Genomic DNA, 19521 nt, shown 5'->3' on the forward strand with positions numbered 1-19521 from the left:
AAGTGAAGTAGCCTGCTCCACTAATCCTGGGAGCGATGGCTTGTGCCAGCATGTGCTCCAGCCCTCTGGCAGGCTGTTGATTCTCATTAAGCAAGCAGCCTGCTTTCATGGCTGTACCCTTGAGAGCGAGCCATGGGGGAAAGAGAGGGCAGCTGTGGAGTGCTGGTGATGGGGAGAGAGCCTGCCATTGCCAGCTGCTTTTTGCCACAGAGCTGTGGTGGCTGGGAGGAGGAACTCGGCAGTGCCTGTGGCAGCAAGGGGCAGGTGATTGTTACAGCAGGCTGCAGGAGCTGGAGCATGTTGGCTCATGATGTTGACAGAGCTTTTATTGCTTCCCCTGCTCCCCAGAGAGGGGACTGCAGCGTTGGTGCAAGAGTCTTGTGTTCTAATGCTGATTGACAGGAAGCTGCAAGTGCTGTCGCTGAGTAATTGTTTCACTTGTCCAAGGGTGCTGGGATAGTTTGTGCCTCAGGGAGTTCTGGTGTGTTAGTTTGTAATAGCAATGTAACTATTTCTCTGACAGGATTCCTATTCCTACAGCTCTATCTGGAAAATACCTCTATTGGTTCTTTCCTGTCAAACCCAATCTGTAGAGTCTCATCTCCTGCTGAGTTTGTTTTGATCATTGTTCTTCTGAGTGCCAAAGCTGAATGTGGCCAGATCTGCGCCCTCTTAACACTTAGGTCATCTCAGAGTGTCATATTTGAGCCTTTTGCTTCCCTAAATCCAAATTGCCTTTCAGGTGTAGCATTTTCTAGAGGTGATTACTCTGTTCTGGGGTCTCTTCTCCTCATAGCTGCACAGTGGGCTGTGTGGTTATCCTAGCCTAGCCCTTGTGACTTCCAGTCTGGAACAAGAGAGTGGACTGCTTGTCGTTGTGGTATTGGCATGTTGTAAGGATCTGCTTTTTTCACATTCTGTGCTGTAATTTCCCTCATGTAAGGGAATCATGCTGAGTTTTGGAATCTGGAAGAACATCAGAGAAAGCATTGTTTGGCCTATTGTTTTTCAACAATGTTTGATGTTGACCATTTAGAGACAGAACACTAAGCATAGGTGGACCTTGGATCTGGCCAGGTACAGCCAGGGCTCGTGGTGTTGCTCTATTTATACTTCCAGTGCTGTTGCAGACAGAATGCTCCCATTTTCTCTTGTATGTTGGAAAAACTGAAACACAGAAAGACCATTGCTGCTTCCTGAAGAATCTAATCCACTCTATTCCTAGTTGCAGCCTTAGTTGTGCTAGGCCTTAACCAGATCTGGCTTACCTTGTGCTACAGTGAGTAATGTGGACCTTGCCTTGGAAGTATCTACATGTGAACAGGATGGCTGTAGGAGGTGCAGGGTGGTTACTGTGCTGCTGAAGCACTTGTAGACAGATGGCTTCTCTGCAGCATGGAAGTGTTGCCCAGATGTCATGATCAGCTGCCTTCTAGTGATAGATGGGTGGGGATTCTTCTAAGGGGTTGTGATTTGAGACACTGGAAAGAGGATACTGAATACACTGTTGGTTCAATGGTGACTTCTAAAGGGAATGGAAAAATCACTGTTCTTCCCTGTGTGCCCTGAAAGTTGAAGGGTAGAAAATTGGAGAATTTTAGTAGAGCACTGGATGCTGTTAATGGATGTTATACTGCAGCTGAGGAGCCCTCACATCTCTCTCTGCCTTGCTCCTTTCTTGAGGGCCATTATATGCACCATTAGAAGATCCTTGACCTGTAAGTGGAGCAGATGCAGTGACAGAGGCATCTGTACTGTGCTCAACCCATCCAGCTCTCATTGATGAGTGTTTCAGGGCTTTTCTCTCCTGCTCCATTGTGCAATAACACATCAGAGCCTTCTGATGCTCCTGGCAGAGTCTGTGCTACATTCTGACTTGCCCAGGGGATAATAGTACTACTTTGTTCCCCCCTTTTCTCTTGGCCTATCTCCGTGGTCCTGTTGCATTAGACATGATCCAAACAGAGAACTCTGAGACACTAAATTAAAAAAACCCAACTTTGTGTGAATCCAAATTCACCTGGGGCTGAATATACTTCTGTTTGAAACAAGGCTTACAGGGGGAGAAGGTAAGTCTGCTATGTGAATAGGAGAAGGAGGCAGCTGTAACAGGAATTACCTCTTTCCTGGTGGAAGAAAAGGAGAGATGATGGCTGCTCACAGTCTTCTCACTGAGGACTGCCTTGAGGGAGGGCAGCAAATGACTGAGCACGAGTACTGCTGTTCCTTGGCAGACAGCGTGGCTACAGAAGCTGATAAGGGAAAGTGTCTTCAAAAGCAGCTGTGCAGCAAAAGAGCTAAGAGGTTCTTTCACTGCAGTCATTTCAGTTTAAAAAGTAGGGAGGATATCCGTGATGTCACTTTTCATCCTTTTGCTATAATAATCCTTTGGAGAGAAAATTGTCCAAGAGCCAACCTGTTATATACCACTTTTCACATACAGCCTGTCACGTGGCTCTGTGTCCCCTCAGCATGCTTGTCTGCTTGGGTTTGAGGCTCTAAACATAGGTGTCCAAAGCTGTGTTCTCTTCTTGTTGATTTAAGAAGCATAGCCAGTGTACTCAGCTCAGGTCACTTACATGAACACACTGGTGGCTGTTTGTTTAGTTACAGCCTTCTCCCTTTATTGCTATAGAAGTCCTAGTGACACTGTTGTATTGTGAAATTATGGATGCTCCAAGACTCACCACAGTGGGTGTTTCAGGTCCTGCTAATGAATGCCAAGAATATATATCTTTAGGGAGGAAAAAAAGGCTGTAGAGGGTACTGCAAAAATGGTGCTGTTTTCCAGTTAATGTTGAAATAGATCTCATACCCAAACCATCCATTGCTGTTAAATCCTGGAGCATCATTTGGGATAAGGTGGCTGAGCCCAAGCAAGGAACACATTTGTGTCTGCCTGTGCAGCTGGGAGACTGAATTGCTCCTCTGCTGGGGGAAAAAAAAAAAAAAAAAAAAAAGATAATTTCCTGGCTAGAGAGGGCAGTCTGCAGGTGGGGTGTGAGAGGCAAACAGTTGATTGCAGCAGGGAAAATGTGACACATCTGGTTTGGCTTCAGATTGTTTAGGAATAGTAGCATCAGTGCTCTGTTGGAGCTCAAGGGCAGAGGGGTGTTCAGTCAGTTGGACTTTCCTCTAAAGGTTTATTTTGTGTGTGTAATTGTTGCTGAAGGGCACTAGACATATGAAGCCAGATCTAAAAGTTGCTAGTTCTGAAAACTTCAGGGCATAGCTGTCCTAATTTTCAGTACAGGATCTGCCTTACAAACAAACTACAGAGACATGGCAGAGGGATTTAAAGGTTCCACAGTGTTTGTGGTCCTTAGAGACACTTGAGTAGAGGCTGCTGCAGAATGTGCTGCTGTGGAAAAAGATTGGTTGCTCTTTTAGCATTGATGTAGTAGGTATCCCAGTTAGGAACACTGCAACTTTTTTAGTAATGTGTGGTTTCCTAGCAGATAAATTTTTCAGTGCAGGGCACACAGTGACTGTAGACCTCTGATGGGTTAGTTCTTCTGACCAGGCTCTGAGCCCACACTCAGTTTCTTCTTCGTGTGAAGCATGTCCCTCTCCTTCCTAGTTCTTAAGGAAGGAACAGCACAGATAGTTTTGAGTGGGCTATGATTCAGTGCAATTCAGGTATAAATACTGATTTCAAGCAGAGGTAATCTTTTGTCTTCTTTCTAACTGAAGCAGGAAAATTAAACATAGATTCATCACAATGGCTGAAACAAATGTAGAACAGAGAAAGTTCTCCTTCAAGTGTTGTCACCAATAGAGAGCAATACAAGTGCTTCAGGGTGGTCTGTGAGAATTGCTGCAGTGGGCAGTTGTAGAGTGCTTGTCCTTGTCATTTGGTGGGTGCTTGTGCTCTGGACAAATACACTCAGTCTTCTAAAAATAGTTTCTCCTCACCATGGACAGCTTCCATGTTCACTGTTTTTGGGTGGTTGGTGGTGGCTTCTTGTCAGGCTATTCCATGACCAGCTGACAAAGGACATTCAGCAGGGCACGTGTGGGAGGGTAAGAGGCAAAAAAATGATCATGGGGCTTCTTCACAACTTGCCATAGGAAATCCAGAGCTCTGCTACTTTGCTTCCAAAACCCCAGCTGGTGGCAATTGAACAGCAGCACCTGGTCATGAGCTGTGGCCCTGTGGATTTGTGGCTGGGAAGAAGGTAAAATCAAGCTTGTAATTGTGAGATGGAGAAATGGCCCATGAGCTGCTGTGACAGAGATGCAGGGCAGCTGTCTGCAGTCCAAGGCACTGACTGCGGGAGACTTTTTTGCTGTGGAGGTTTGGTTACCTTGGCAACCTGGTTTTAGCTGGATCTTTGCTCTGGTGGAGAGCCCATCTGTACCTGCTACTTTGTTTTGAAACGTTTGTTTTGCAGAAAAAGAACTGACAGGGATATTTTCAGAGCTGTGTTAGTGTGGAATCCAGGCTCTGCTTTTGGTCCCAGGAGTTTGTCTGATGATGGGGTGATGATGGTTGGAGAGTTATGTGGCTGGATTGAAAAGGTGTTAATGTATCTGCTTCATGAGGTGAGCTGCTGACACGGAAGGGAGAAATGCTATAGCCGATGGTTAATCCTGGAATAGCTCTGAAAGATACATCACTTGCATGTCTGGAGTTTGCAGAGAATTTTGTTCATTCCTGGTTTTCAGTTCAGCATCAGCCACCTGCTGGAAGATGAGACAGAAGTAGCTTCTGCCTGTGATGAGTAAATACCCGCCGTGGGGCTGCAGGCTTCCCTTTGGGTGTGCATGTATAAAGTTGTGATACTCATGGCGAACTTCTGGTATTGTAGAGTAGAGGTTGCAGGACTGCATTCAGAATCTGACAGTTTTGTTTAATTCAAGATCTGACCGGTGTGTTCGCATGGTTTTGCTTTAGGTATTTTGATTTTACCTTTTGTGATTACTTTGTAATCTTGAAAGGGGATGAGTATCTAAATTCTGCCCATACCTCATTGTAGTTCCCTGTGCTTTATCTCTTCCTGTTTCATAGCCTGTACCTTGGGCTGAATGGTCTTTTCTGCATTCACTGTGGAGTTGTCCCAAACCACAGCTTATTTTCTCACCAGTTACTGGATAGAGTGTGACACATGTGTAATGGTGGGGGGGAAATGGATTAACAAATTGTACTTGTGCCTGTAAGAAATAGGAGTAATGCGTGGTATTGTTCTGTTGGATGAAGTTACTGATTAAGTTACTGCTTAGTAGATAATTAAGAACCTTTTAAAAAGGGGTGTAAAGTGTTCCAGCATTGACTTTTCAGGACATCTTAATTCAGATGTTTTAAGTCTTGAAATGTGTTGACTTCAGAGCAGAGAGTACATGAAGAACCTCTTCTAGTCAGGCATCAGCTTTCACTCCTGAACAGCTATAATGCAGAAGAACCTAGTTTTCTGAAAATTTCAACAACTAGGAAAAAAAAAAGATAAGAAACTTTACATTCTATTCAAGTGCAAGAAATGCAGTTGTTTATTGTAAAGTCTGTTTGATTAAAGCATTTTTAGCCAACCTTTTTGTTAATTACCACTGTTACTAACTGATACTGGGTGGTTACAGCAGCAGCTTTTGTTGTTTTATTATTTAAGACAAGTGTGAACCAGATCTGTAATCTTTACGGCACAGCCCCAGATAACTGGCACAATAAAGTACTACATCCTTCTTTTTACAGTGCAGCAGCACTGACACAGAGCTACAGAAAAGCTGTGCTGTGGGGGTTTTCTTACCTTTTTTATTTTTTATAACTGCGGGTATCAACAAGAGTGACAGTTTGGGGCTGACTATGCATACATCATGTTGGTGATATATGAAGCAGAAATGAGACAGTTGGATTCTCCAACCCCAAAGCTCACTCCAGGATCCAGCAGACAGAAAAATCTTGAACTGACCGAGTTAACAAGAGACGTACCTTGAGCCTGAGTAGGTTTGATTGGGAAGTCAGTGAAGGAGAATAAATGTGGGAAGGCAAAATAGCTGTCACTTACCTGTTTGGCATGGTGTTTTAGTAACAAAAGGCACCGCCAAACCCTACATATAAATTGGTATATTTCTGAGGTGAATAGCTGGCATTTAGTTTAATTTACACTAGATAATGTAAATGCATCTGTTTACAAGTGACTTGTTGAGAATGGCTTTGCTTTTTATAGTATTTAAAAAGTACTTATTATTTTCTCCTAGCTTTGATCAACTTGTTGAAGTTCCTCATGTCTAATGAGACTGTGTTGCTGGCCAAGCACAACATCTTCACCCTTGCTCTTATGGTGAGCATCTTTACCCTTGCACAAATCCTCTTAATTTTAACAACTTAATTGTGAATTAATATTAGGAGATATGAGAACAAGGCCATGAAGCAGAGGAATATCATGGCTGGTTTCACTAGGTGTTTGGAAAGGGCAGTGCTTGGACTCACTATAGGGTTGGCTCATTGAAATAAAGAAGTCTGTGAGGAAAAGCCTAGTTTAATTTTCCAGATTTGTTAATTTTTTTTTTTTTTGTTATTGTTCTGTGGTCCTTTATATGCAAAATAGAAACATGTGTTTCTGGCCCTAGATAAAACAGTATTTAAGCTTCTTGTCTGGCTCTTTGGTGCTATAAGGAAAATCTGCTGCAACTGCAAGCTATTCCTTTGAAGGTTTTGGACATAATGTGTGTTGCTTCTGTTGCAGAAAGATTTGGGATAAATGTTCCTGTTGCAACTTCTTTTCACTTGTATAGGTTGTGAACCTGTTCAACATGTTCATCACTTACGGGGACACATTTCTGCCCACTCCCAGCAGCTATGATGAGCTGTACTATGAAATCATTCGCATGCACCAGAATTTTGACAACCTTTATTCTATGGGTGAGTACCTCCTGACTCGTCAGGACTGCTGCTGCCTGGAAGTGAGGGTGGTGCAAGAGGGATGTTTGTGTCAAGTGTTTCCTGAGTACCTGCTACTGATGTGTGCTGTGCTGGGTGAGCATGTTTTGTCTACTAGGGCATGTTGGTAAGTTAAGATCTGAGAGAGGGATAAACTTATAAAAGGAGAAGGTTTTTTTTAATGTCACAAAAATATATGAACAGGCTCCTTGTTTCTCCCTCTGTCACTTAATGTTGGAAATATAAATTTATTGTCACAAAGGAGTGTGTGGTATTTCATGCATTTTGTGTCGTTTTCCTCTATTACATTTGACAATTTCGAGTCAAAAAGCAGGTACATGCTGCAGAGCCACCCAGCATAGAGAAACACTGAATGCAAATGAGAATTTGGAAAAGAATTTGAGAAACTTACAGCAAGAAGCTTGCTGTGCTAGACAAATCACATCTACTTCACTCATTGCCAAAACAACCAAGAAAACAGCCCTCAGAAACCTGCTTGCAGTGACAAGTGAGTCGCTGGACTGAAGAATGTGCCCCCTGGCAAAACAGGGAGAAGCTGCCATCCTTCAAGAGAGAGGGAAGGGAGCCAAGTGACACCCAGCAGGGAAGAGGAGCAAAGAAAAGCAAGGAATGCATGGAGGCATAATCAGTCAGTGTGATACACTGGCACCTGCAGCCCAGGGTAGCTGCAGCAGCATTGGTGTGCTGCATACTTGAAGCTGTGAAAAAAAGAATGTGGCTGTGTTCTTTGTTTGCTTCATTCCAAAAGGACCTTTCATTCCTTCACCCTCTGCTCCCTTCTCAGCGTGATCACCCAACGAACAACAGGAATTAATATAAGTGTATAAGGAGAGTTAAAGGGCAGACAGTTGGGCCTCAGCCCTCTTCTGACATGGGGGAGAGACATCCTCACCTAAATGAAAAGTAGAGTACCCCCTGTAACTGCAAACAGAAACAAACTGCCCTTTTGTATAAATTTTCCCATGTTTTCAGCTGTTACATAAGGGATTGCTTGGCCATTTTTGTGCCCTCTGAGTGCATAAGATTTTTTGCTAATCCATTTTCTACTCCCAAGAGTTGCAACTAGTAAGATGAGGTGCTTTTACTAGGTAATAATTTTTTTCAAACCCATCCCCTGTAGAAGCTGAAGTTAAGTGGAATAGAAGAATAATGCACTCAAATACTTCCTCAGTTGGGTTGCAAAAGGCACAACTGAGCTGTTGAAACAATTTATCACATGAATGTTTGCTATCCTCCTATGTAGAGTAAACCCCATTGAATTACTCTTGCAAATGCCTGAACTGAATATATTACTTCAGATATTCCTGTACAGTACCTACTGTTTGACAAAACAATGTTACTCAGAGATGACAACTTTTTTCTGCAGATGACATGAAATGGTAGAATAGAAGGGGAGAAGGTAGCACTGTCTCAAGTTAATGAAAGCTACCAGGTGTCCTGATAGCTTCACTTTGCTTATTAGCCCATCTCTGAGACTACAGTGACCCTTCTGTCCCCTAGCCCTGGGGTATCAGCACAGATGAGAAAGCTACTCAGTCCTTTAGTTTTTCTGTTAATGTGGTTGAAACTTTCCATGTTGGGAGTGGATGTGGAATCTAGTTGACTTGGTTTTTTTTCTCTTGTTCTGAAACTAAACTTTATCCAGATCTGCAGGACTGAAAGTTTCTGTCCTTCATTTATAGGCATAAGTATGCAGCCACTGTGTTTAAGCACTCACTTGTAGAATCCATGTTTCTGGATGATCCTAAATTTGGATGGTGAGCTGTTCCTTCACTTCTAAATTGAGGGTGAACCTTTCTTGTGGAGTCTAACCTCCAGAAAACCCTGTATGTAAAAATTCATAGAAAATTCCCTTTGTTCAGGGAAGATGGAAATTAATCAAAACATCTGCTGCAGGATCTGTTATTGTTTTGATGCTTACCAAGAGTTGTGCAAGTAACTGCCACCATAAAAACACTACATATTTTGACCTAAATAAATATTTTTGGTACTCTGGCAAAAAAGAATTGGATTCCCTAGAAGATCTTTCTGTTGCAGAATGTTTTCAGATCTGCTCTGTCTGTCAGAGACCATCTGTGCAGAACACCACCCTTCTTGCTATAGGCAGTGTTTTTTCTTTACTCTGATGTGTAATTCCTCTCTGCAGCTCTAGATAAATGGGCATGGGAAGAATTCTTCATTGCTGGAGAGGGTTTTAACCGCAGTATGTAGTCCAGTTCAGATGGAGCCTTGTGTTAGCAGGAGCTGGAGGAGAACAGCTGTGTGTGGAATAAGAGCTATTCTAGGCTTGGGATGCTGCCCTGATTCTGGGGAAAATGAACTGTCTGTGTGATAGTGAAAGCAGTTTGGAGGACCCAGGTTCTCCCATCTCCTCTGGCTCAAGTCATTATTCTGTTCTGCTCAGCCCTTCCATGTTCCTTATGTTTCTTAGAGGGGCTTTGAAGGGAATTTCTTACTCTGGATCACAGATTCTTAAAGATGACCTTTGTTTTGATGTGGTTCCTGGACTGCCATTTTTCCAAAGCAGATGTTATTTTTTTTTTCCTGGTTTGAATTATGAAATTGCCAGTTCTGTGCCAGCACTGCTAACTGTCTTCTCCTTTCAGTTCTAAGGCTGTCTACCAATGCTGGTCAATGGAAAGAGCCTGCAAGCAAGGTGACCCATGCATTAGTCAATATTAGGTAAGGAGTAGAAATTAATTGCTCTTTTAAAGTTTCTCATCTCCTGTGTGACTACGTTTTTATCATGACATTACACATTTGTTTTAATGAATTTTGTTTTGAATTTGTTCTATCTGTTGGACTAAGTTGTTGCTCTAAACAGGGCTGGTGGGCATAAAGGAATGATCACCAGGGTTTGATTGTCCCCTAATAATTCTCTCAGCTCTTCTGCAGACTGAGTGCTTTCAAAGCATAGCACAAACTGTAATGAATTAATCCTCATATCATTCTTGGGAGAAGTTATACAGTAGAGAATAATGCTGTGCTGGCAGAGCAGTTGTGAACCTAATGGATTTCTGTTGCGTGGTTCTATAGCAATTCCACAAAGCTATGAAGGGACTGTAAGCCTGCTGTAATAAGCAGATTTGAGGCCTCTTAACATTGCAAGATTTTTGTGTGTTTAAAACTGATTATTTAAGGACATTTCCATGTTCTCTTAAACCTCCACTTCCTGTTCAAGGGCAGAAGGGGAGAAGTTAGGCTTTACTTGTAAGGCTAAGGAGTGTAAATCTGATTCTTTCACAATGGCAATAATTTATTTTTCTGGCACCTAAAGCACTACTAGCGACCAAGCTGGGTACTGGGCAAGAAGATCATGTATATGATTGATTGGAAAATGGAGGAATGTTGAGTGGGAAAATTTACTTCTTAGTTCTGGCTTATAAACAAACCATAAAAGATAGAAGTACTTATACTGAGAAAAAATCTGTATATTGCTTCCCTAGTCACCCCAGACACTTGGTGTTTATGCAACAGCAAGTAGCTCAGTAAAGTTGCATTGCTAGTACTCATTGTTTTCCTCACTACAAAAGACATTGTGTAGGACAAACTCACTTATGGCATTTTTCAAGTCATTATGCATTTACATGTCTGTGAACCACCTTAAAGGTTCCCTTAAGAAGTCTGTAAGCTTGATAACATCATATATGATTCTAGACTTATTTTGCTGCTATCCTTATTTTGGGTTTTTTAAACAGATGTAAGTGAACATGTGTGGGTAGATAGTGCACGTGGAGTGAAGCAGCAGAACAGGTGGCTGTTGACTAATGTCACTTAATGTGACAGAGTGCCTGCTCTGGGAATGCTCTGTACAACCAGCGAGAGAAGTCTACACTTGCAAGACAGAAAAACCAAGTGATCACAGAGAGTTTGTGCTCACCTCTGGTTTGTGGAACCAGCTTTGCGTGGGCTTATTTCCTGTTGGTTTTGAAACTGCTTTTGTGAAGATCAGCGTGCAGTTGAGACAAGATGCAATCAAAAACCCAGCAAAAACCCCACTTTGTGTGTCCTGTTATGGTGTGAATGTGATATGCCTTCAAGGACAACCTGTATCAGACATGTTCAGGAGATGGTGATGTCTGGAGTCAGTGGAGCCTCTAATCTGTTTCTCTTCTGGGCTTCTGGTAGCATTCCTCTGCTCCACCTAACTGCTCATCTATGTTGAAATTTCATGAATGAGTGCTTTTCATTCAGTAAAATCAGTAAAGGTCTAAATTACAGATGATTCAAGGCCTTGAGATGGATTAGAGTTCTGAGAAGTTAGTCTGTTTGATTGATCCCATTTCCTTGCTCTCAAACAAGAGAAAGAAGAGAGTTTTGCCTTCTGGTTTGTTTTCTTCTGGTGGTAAAAGTACTATGTTTGAAGGATTCTTTAGCTGAATAGATTTGAGAACAGCCAGAGAAGTCCAAAGGTAGTGTGCTTTTGTGAAGGTGTTTGACAGTGTGATGGTTCAAAGAGGTGACTGGGGCTAGAAGCTGGCTTAGCTCCCCATTATCTGGAGTTCCTGTTTGTTTGTGGCCCTTTGGTTTTCCCTTAGAGTGCCTTATTTGGATGCTTTTGCCGTGAAAGAAATTAATTTAGAGAAATCCAGACTGGATTTTTTCCTCACCTTGCTTCATCATTCTGTAAAGTTTTTATGAGCAGTGATTACCTGCTTTTTGCTGTAACTGTGCAGTGCAAAGTCATGCTTTGGTTTATATCTTGGTCTCATTGCACAAGCTATTTATAAATAAATAAACATTGCAATTTCCCTATCCTAGGACTTTTAGTGGGTTTTAGAAATATAAAAGCATCTGCCTGTGCATGCATACGGTGGGCTTTAACAAGTGTCTTAAATCCTAGTGTACAATTTTATGTGCATTTCTGCCGGGGGAGGAAAGGTGAGTTGTTTACAATATTCAAGGCTGCAATGCATTAGTGTTACAGGAGTAACTATTGAGGAGCCACTGAAACAATCCTGCCTGTACCCCACTGGACTGATGAGCTCTGCTGAATAATTGCTTAAATAGACAGGATGAGTAATGCCTAGAGAATCTTAGACATGTTCTTCTTTAAACTCAGCTGCAGAGAGATCCCGCTTTGTGTGTCCTATTATGGTATGAACCTTTTAGTTGGACTAAAAATTCTCCAGTAGACAGCCTGAGTTTTGTTGTTGCTGATTATTTGAATTTTGTTGTCCTTACTCCAGTCAAAAAAGCAGTCATGAATATTCTTTTTGAGTATTAAGAGATAGGGAGGCTATTCCTGCCTTCTATTATCCTTCCTACAGATAATTCATAATTTCTGTCCAACCCAAAGAAAATGAAAAATTGAAGAAGAAAGAATAATAATATCCTTATCTGTCTGAAGATCTTACATACCAAACCGGAATGAGTGATTCTGATTGCTGTCTTATCTCATAATAGTCATTATAATTTCTGTCTGTGGATTTGTCTCTGTGGTTTTTATAAATAATTGAGATATGATAGACTGTGAGATATAGCTGCAGCACTGATGAGGTTGAAATAGGAAGGTGCAGTAGTTGGTGGTTTGAAAACTCACCTTCTCACCTATGAGGAAATAAACACATTTTGAGACAAATTTTTTTTTACAAAAACTAATGAGCCTCTTCAAGATAACATTGTGCAGGTTTGCATTTTGCATTTAATGAGAATTTTATTAACGCAGGGTTCAAAGGGGCATTTTCTGATTGACTATTCAGTGAGCAAGGTGGCAGCTGAATCGCTGTATTCTTTTAATAGACATTCTCCTGATCAGGATTTTTCCAAGGTGAATAAATAGATTAACTCAATGATTAATAGCCTGAATTTCTCCCTCGTCTGAAATTCAGCCTCGCTATAATTTTTAATTTTATTTTTCCCACTGAAACACTTTTAATAAGCAGAGAGTAAGTTTGTAGCATGGAAGTGGGCGATAGGATTTTTTTAAGGTGTTTTCTGTGCTGTTGTAGCACAGACTGCAATCCTCGCTTGGGTGCTTTCATTCATTCTTCCATCTTGCAGCTACTTTTGTTCCACTTGAGCCACCCTGTCTGATGCTTTTTCCTTGAATGGGAGGTGCTGCTTCTCCCAGGGCTGCTTTTGGGGCTGTCAAGGAGAGGCTGGGGATTTGGGAGGAGCACTCAGAGCGTTGCATGGATGTGTATAAAATGATTATGCTTGGTGCCAGTCTAGGAGCACTCTGAAGGAACATTGGCAATTTTAGTTAGGCCAAATTGGACGGTGCTTGTTTGTTGTAGGACACTTGTCATCCTGGGCCTGAAGCTATAGCTCCTGATAAATTACCAGCACTCACAGAACTGCACTTATTGAAAACCTTGGCAGAGGAGAAGGCTCTGTTCAGGTATTTGTTAGAAAGTGGGTGACTGCAAGCAGTCCGCCTAGTATCTTCAGGGTTGTTCCACCAGACTGCAAGGAATTCAGCATCTGTTTAAGGGCAGAGAAGACTAAAATGCTGCTGACCTAGTCATGTTGCAATGGCTTTTACGCCATTGTGTGAAATGTGTGGATGTGTGGAAGTGGACCTGCTGATAGAGAAATGTATCTCTGTTTGTGGTGTAGGTAGTGACCTACAGATTACAGTCAGCTGAGACTGTGCAAAATATGTGTTTATATCTGTACACACACACCCTTCCTTCCCTCTCTGTACAGACTAATAGACATACAAACACATTTCTTGCCAATATGAATCAGAGTGAAAATGGGAGAACAAACTTAGTCTGTTTATGAAAAGAAATGGTCAAGAAAATCTATGTGCAGATGTATTAAAATAAAGATATCTGTGTGAGCATTATAGATATATGCACCTATATAAATGTGAATATCCATATATGAATGTCTGTGTATATATAAATGCATAGATAATACATATACAGGCATACTCACACGCATATATACACTTAAATTATATATATTTATTTACATATAGAACACGCATACAGACATTTCCTTTGACAGTGGACTTATTGAAGCCATAATCTCTGAGCTGAAAATACCAAGGTTCTACCAAGCTAGAACCTTGTTTCTAGCTTCTCCCAGATGAACCACAAGGGTTGGCTATAGATGCTCAGGTGTTGTTTCTTCCAGCAGTGTGGCTGCACTGGATGAGTCCTGTGGGACCATGTGGAGGTGCTCAGGCATGCAGATTACAGCCCACAGTGATCTGGAGTTCATTCCCTGCAATTCTTAAAACCACCTGTGAGGACTATACTGATGGAATAACAATTCCATTGAATTGTTCACTGAGGTGTGTTTAATGGTAATGACCTCTGACATGCTGTCACTGCTAATCAGCCTGACTGAGCTCAGATCACAGGATAGTACAAGACAGTCAACAATTATTTTTTTTTAATAAGAAAAAAGCAACAAGGCCCAAAGAGAAACTCAGCAATGTATTTTGTCAGTGCTTTTAAATTGCAGCACAAGCTTGACAAGATTATGGGTGAAATTCTTACTAAAATAATGTAAGAAAATTTCTGAAGTGTATGCATCCAAGCTATTTGAAGAATTAGTTCTTCGCAGTTTTCAGTTGGTAGCGTGGTAGCCTGAAAAAATTCTGATGCTGAAATCTGAAAGCAGATTTTAGATGAGGATTCTGGCTTTGTTCTGGTTGTTTTTTAGTGATCTGTGATCACTCCTCACAGAGCTAGCAAAACTAGCAGTCCCTTGTTGTCATTTCCTGTGTTTCTTGTTGCATGCTTTTCTGGCTGCATAGGGACTTTGGCACAGCAGAACAGTTCCTGAAATGCCACAGTGGTTCTAACAGAGCTAGAGTGGTTACCCAGAGTTCACCTGCTACCACTGCCTGTTTTTCACTCAACCTTGCAGTATTGTGGCAGGGAGAGTTCCTTTGCTAGGAGCAGCAGATCTTGATGAGAACAGGTTCTGGCATTAGCTGGCACCTGAACAGAGGAAGCAGGCAGATTGAAAGGGAAAGACCTTATGACCATCAACATCTTAATAGAAGAATCAAAAAAGAAGGAAAGAAGCATTCCTACCTTGGGTTGCAATGTTACATCTTTTCACAGCAGTCAGTCTAACCCATGTTTCAGTTATTTTTATTAGTATTTAAGGCTTTCATCTAGTTGTGTAACTTCAGTGCTTTGTTTCTTGTACATTTTCTGATTTCTTCTCAAGGCAGCAGTGTTAGTTTTCAGTTGTTGCTCTTTATTTACTAGCTGATTCGTCTTGTTGTGTTTCTTTTATAGAGCCATAGCCAATTTAATTCTGCTATAATTTTCTTTCATTCTTTCTCATTTGTGCAGTGGCTTAATTAAATGTTGTCTCTGCCACTGGCCCAAATCCAGAGAGCAAATCTGTTGGTTGAGTGGCGTTGTATGGACCATTTCCACAAACACAGCAGCACAGTTTGGCAAGTCGGGTACATCCCAGGTCACCTTCCTTCCTTCTGCCAGGTACTTCCATTTCAGTCATGAAGGGGCTCTGACAACATCAAGGCTGTTTTCTCTTTCATGAAAGCAGGTTTTCAAAAGGATTGATTTCTTTGTTGTTTACTTCTTTCTGTGGTGACTTACAGTTTCTGGAGCTGATGCTGATTTTAAGCAAAGATGTTTGTATGGCAAAGAATGCCTCTGTGTGAGAAACCATAGCCATGGCTTGCTTTCTTCATTGGATTTGGATGCCATTCTTCAGAGATTGCCATTCATTTTTGCTCTAAAATTTCATCCTGAAAGTAAACAAGGCTTTTTGGATTGGGGTGGGGAGGATCTTGAAGTGGCTTGTTCCTAGGACAGTAGCCTCGCTTAACTGGTTTTTGTAGCTTTTTTCCAAGGTCCGCAATTGTATCAGCAGCTTTCATCTCCTTTCTTTGTGTCTCAAAGGCAGCACCATGGCCTTCAAGAAGGGCCTGGGAGCAGGACCCACTTCTGTACTTCAGGTACTCTGTAGGGTTTGCTGTGGAAGTGAGCCCTGTGTACAAGGATTGTTTGCTGGGTGGGAAGGAAACTCTTCTGCAGAGCAGGCACTGCTTGGCAGCCTCTTCCAAAGTTCAGCAGGTCTCTTAGCTCATGTGATCCTTGTAAGGTGAACATCTCAATGCAGTTTGCCTTCTTGTGAGCTTTTGTCCTCCTGGACATTTTATTGGAAATATTTCTTCCTTGAAATGTGAAAGGTTTGCAAAGTTAGGCAGGATCTGTAGGCTGCTTAGCAGTTTGGTGAGAAATGTTGCCTCCGTTGCAAAAGTATTAGGATCCAGATTTCATTTGTTCTTTGTCAAATGCAGCTGCTCTGTGAATAGGGAATTGCTGTCTGCAGATCTCTTCTGGACTCATGGGTGCAGAGTTTAGGCTTACAAGGTAGAGTTAGTTAAGCTGCTAGCAATTTTTTTTTTTTTTTGAAAACTGTGTATGCAGCCTTGTAAGTGTGATGTTGGTGCATAATTTCAGCTGTTGTGCTGATGAATTTGTGGTGTGAAGCTTTGGGAAAACAGTAGAGGAGAGAAGTCAGAGACTTCTCAGTGCAGTTGAGGTCTCTTGTTTGATTTATGGGAGTGACTGTGCACAGCCTGGTCTGAAGAAGTATGGCACCAGGCACACTTTTTGTTTTGCTTGCCAGATACCTTTCTCTGTAGAAACATCAAAATAGTGGAGAGTATATGTCGGCATGGGGAGTACTTCTAGTTTATTTTAGAAGTGGATATGTGTATATAGTATTTGTTGTTCAGAAGTTATTTTTCTATTTTCAGATATTTTGGTCTTGAATCCCAGTGCTGGACCACAGGCAAGTTATGTTTGAGCTCAGTAATGCATTAAAGCAGGTGCTGCAAAGCTAGGATGCAGACTTGTAAACATCTTGGGTTTTTTGTTGAAGCACAAAATCCTGAGAGCTTTGCTGTTTCTCTCTGAATTGTTGTATTGTTTCCTCCTGTTTATGAGAACAATCTTCATTATTTCTCTGGTACTGTGGCTGGCATGAGTTCAGTTCCTAATTGATAGATTTCAACCTTAGAGTCTATGTCTTTGTTGATAGCTCTATTGCAGCCAGGAAGCAACCAGATTCTTTTGGCCTCAAGAACTGGCTCTACTGGAACATGATTGAAGCACAGTTTGAAACAGCTGTTTATAGCTTGTCGAAACTTCATCCATGCTGGTTTTATTCTTTGGGTAAATATAAGGGACTCTGATCTCTGCTGGTCTCAAATCTGGCTTTCAAGATTTGCTTCAGTGGAGAAAGAACATTAAGCAACTTTCTTCATAACCCAAACAATGTAAAAATCATTGTGAGCTTAAATAATACCTTTTTCCCTTGAAAAGTGATGTAGTATAATGCTGTTTTGCTCTTTCTGTTTAAAAGAAATCTGTTGCTCACAGCAGCAGCCAGAATTATTATTCCCTCTGAAAGTCTGGGCTGTGGGATGTGTACTTAAAGAAAAGGTTTTCAAAAGCCAGTAACATGTATTTCTTATTATCTTGTACTAGTGGGGGGCCTAAAATTTGGGTTTGCTCTAGGAATGTAAATGCCATGTTCTCCTAATCTTCCTTTAGGACTAAACTGACAAAGTACCCACTCATTAAGTACATCTGCTCATTAAGGTAATGAAGTACCTAGCTTATCTTGAACTGATACCCAGGATAATACATTGTTAGCATGACTGCAGAACTGCAGTCTGGTTTGTTGTTTGTTTTTTTTCTGGTGCACTCCAGATTGCACCAGAATCTGGAGCTCAGTTCCCTGGGTACTGTGAGAGGAAGACATCTTGTTTCTAAGACTTTGTTTTTTAAAATAAATACTCATTCCAGCTTTTAAAGTGTTGGGTTTTTTTAGGAGCTCTAGCCATGAAGGTAGAAAAGGTTGTCTTACCCTACCAATGGGTTGTCTTACCCTGTTCGTCAAGCAAAACAAAGAAACAAATTTCTTGCCTGGTGCCACACTTCTTCAGATGAAGCAGTGCACAGTCACTCACATAAATCAAGGCTGCAGAGGGGCTGACTTTGCAATTCCCAGGAAAGTAAGGTGCTGCTTGGAGGGAAGGGGGAAACAGAACTTGAGTGAGTGTGATTTCCACACACCACCACATTCCCCCCACTTCCAAAATGTGAAATCTATGTGCTCTAATATCTCTGAGTCCAGATAGAAACTCTAAGATACATCAGAGTTTCTGATGGCCTAAATGAAATTGACTGCTTGGGAATCCTATGAGGCAGCCTTTTACTCCTACTTTATGTAGTCTTTAAATTTTTTTCTAACCCTTGCAGCTAAAATTTTCTTCTAATGATGGCACAATGCTTGAGCAGCAGCAATTTCTCCCTTAGCTCTGAGGTCAGACTTCTGTTGCCTGTTTCAAGGGATGCTGACTGAAGGTTCAGCAGTCAGAAATGCCCATGTGCTTGGCTGCTTCTCAGCAGTCAAAGCCAACCAGGTTAAGGTAACAGCAATCTCATGAAGAATTAATCTGTGCTGGGTACCAGATTCTGATATCTCATCCTGGTAAGGGTTTGGTTCAAGGATGTTCCTCTGGCAAAACTGCCCCAAGTGTTCTTCTTCAGCCTGTGCTCTGCTCACTTGGAGAAGGTATAAACTGACAGGTTCCTGCCTTCTCTTCTGTGGGAGCAGCCTGCATCATTCAGTAAAGGAGGAAGCTGGAGACCTGACTCAGGATAAGACTCTAGGCACGACAAAAAAGGACAAAACATTGTTTTTCAATGTGGCTCTGATCTCAAGCCTTCATTGGATACACACATGTGACTGGTTGTGTCAGCCTGTAGAGGGTGGAGGCACAATGAGCCCAGTGTTAGGGACAACAGGACAGTCTCTCTTAGCAGCATTGACCTGTTAAAGTAGTTTTAAGCTGAAATGTTACCAAATGTTCTTTATGGTTATGTTCAGTCATCAGTGGTCACAGATGTGATGCTTTGCAGGGTCTAAACACGTTCTCTTGCTTGTGCTTGTATAGTGCAGGGTGGTTTTTGCAAACTGTTCTTGCTGTTAATATCAACATAATCATTGCCTCAAGCTTTGCCTTAAGCACTGGGCTTGAGACAATAGTACTGTGAGCCCAAAAAGTGGGAACCTGGGTGTTAATTGATTGGGAGTCTGAAGCAGATTACTGACTCACTGAAGGCATCTCACTGCAGTGGAGTCCTGCTTGACAGGATATAAAAACATGGTCTCAAAAGCATCTTATTTTCAGGGTGACCAGAAGTGGAATGACCTTAAAAGCTCCCTGGCAATCCTTTTGCCTGACTTTGCTAGAAAACTTTGAAAGCCTAAAGCTTTTTCATGTTGCTGCTTTAGTGATTAATTAGGTGTGTGTTAATTACAGTGACATTTTTCTTCTCATTAGTTGGATTATGGAAAGTTTTTGAGTCTGTGTGGGATGGGAAGTAATGCAACCTTTGTGGCCAAGGGAAGGATCATTTCAAACTTTAGAACATTGAATTTCAGTGTGGCTTTGGGTACTGTAAAAAAAATGCTGCAATCTGCTATACAAAATATGGCTGGTAAGTGCTTTGAGGGCAGGATAAATGCCTTTTATTCTAAACAAAGGTGATGTTGCACACACTTTGGATGAGGAATTTTAAACTGGATCCTTTTTCTGGAGGTTTGTTTAATTGTGTATTGTGTTAATGAATGTAAAGCTCTTGCTGCTGACAGAGGAGTGTGAATAT

The 19521-nt window shown here is 41.6% G+C and overlaps 1 protein-coding gene across 6 annotated transcripts in view; it reads left to right on the forward strand.

Moving 5' to 3' along the window:
* The window catches only part of ARMH3 (armadillo like helical domain containing 3), a 122726-nt gene that overhangs the window by 44993 nt on the left and 58212 nt on the right, over positions 1-19521 (forward strand). For all 6 annotated transcript variants that reach the window (XM_064431087.1, XM_064431090.1, XM_064431089.1 and 3 more), the window contains exons 21-23: positions 6193-6275; positions 6730-6856; positions 9502-9577. In XM_064431087.1, coding sequence (XP_064287157.1) covers positions 6193-6275; positions 6730-6856; positions 9502-9577 — 286 coding nt within the window. The remainder of the gene's footprint in view (positions 1-6192; positions 6276-6729; positions 6857-9501; positions 9578-19521) is intronic.

Source organism: Passer domesticus, chromosome 8 (genome assembly GCF_036417665.1).
Source record: "Passer domesticus isolate bPasDom1 chromosome 8, bPasDom1.hap1, whole genome shotgun sequence".
In the NCBI taxonomy this organism is placed as follows: Eukaryota; Metazoa; Chordata; class Aves; order Passeriformes; family Passeridae; genus Passer; species Passer domesticus.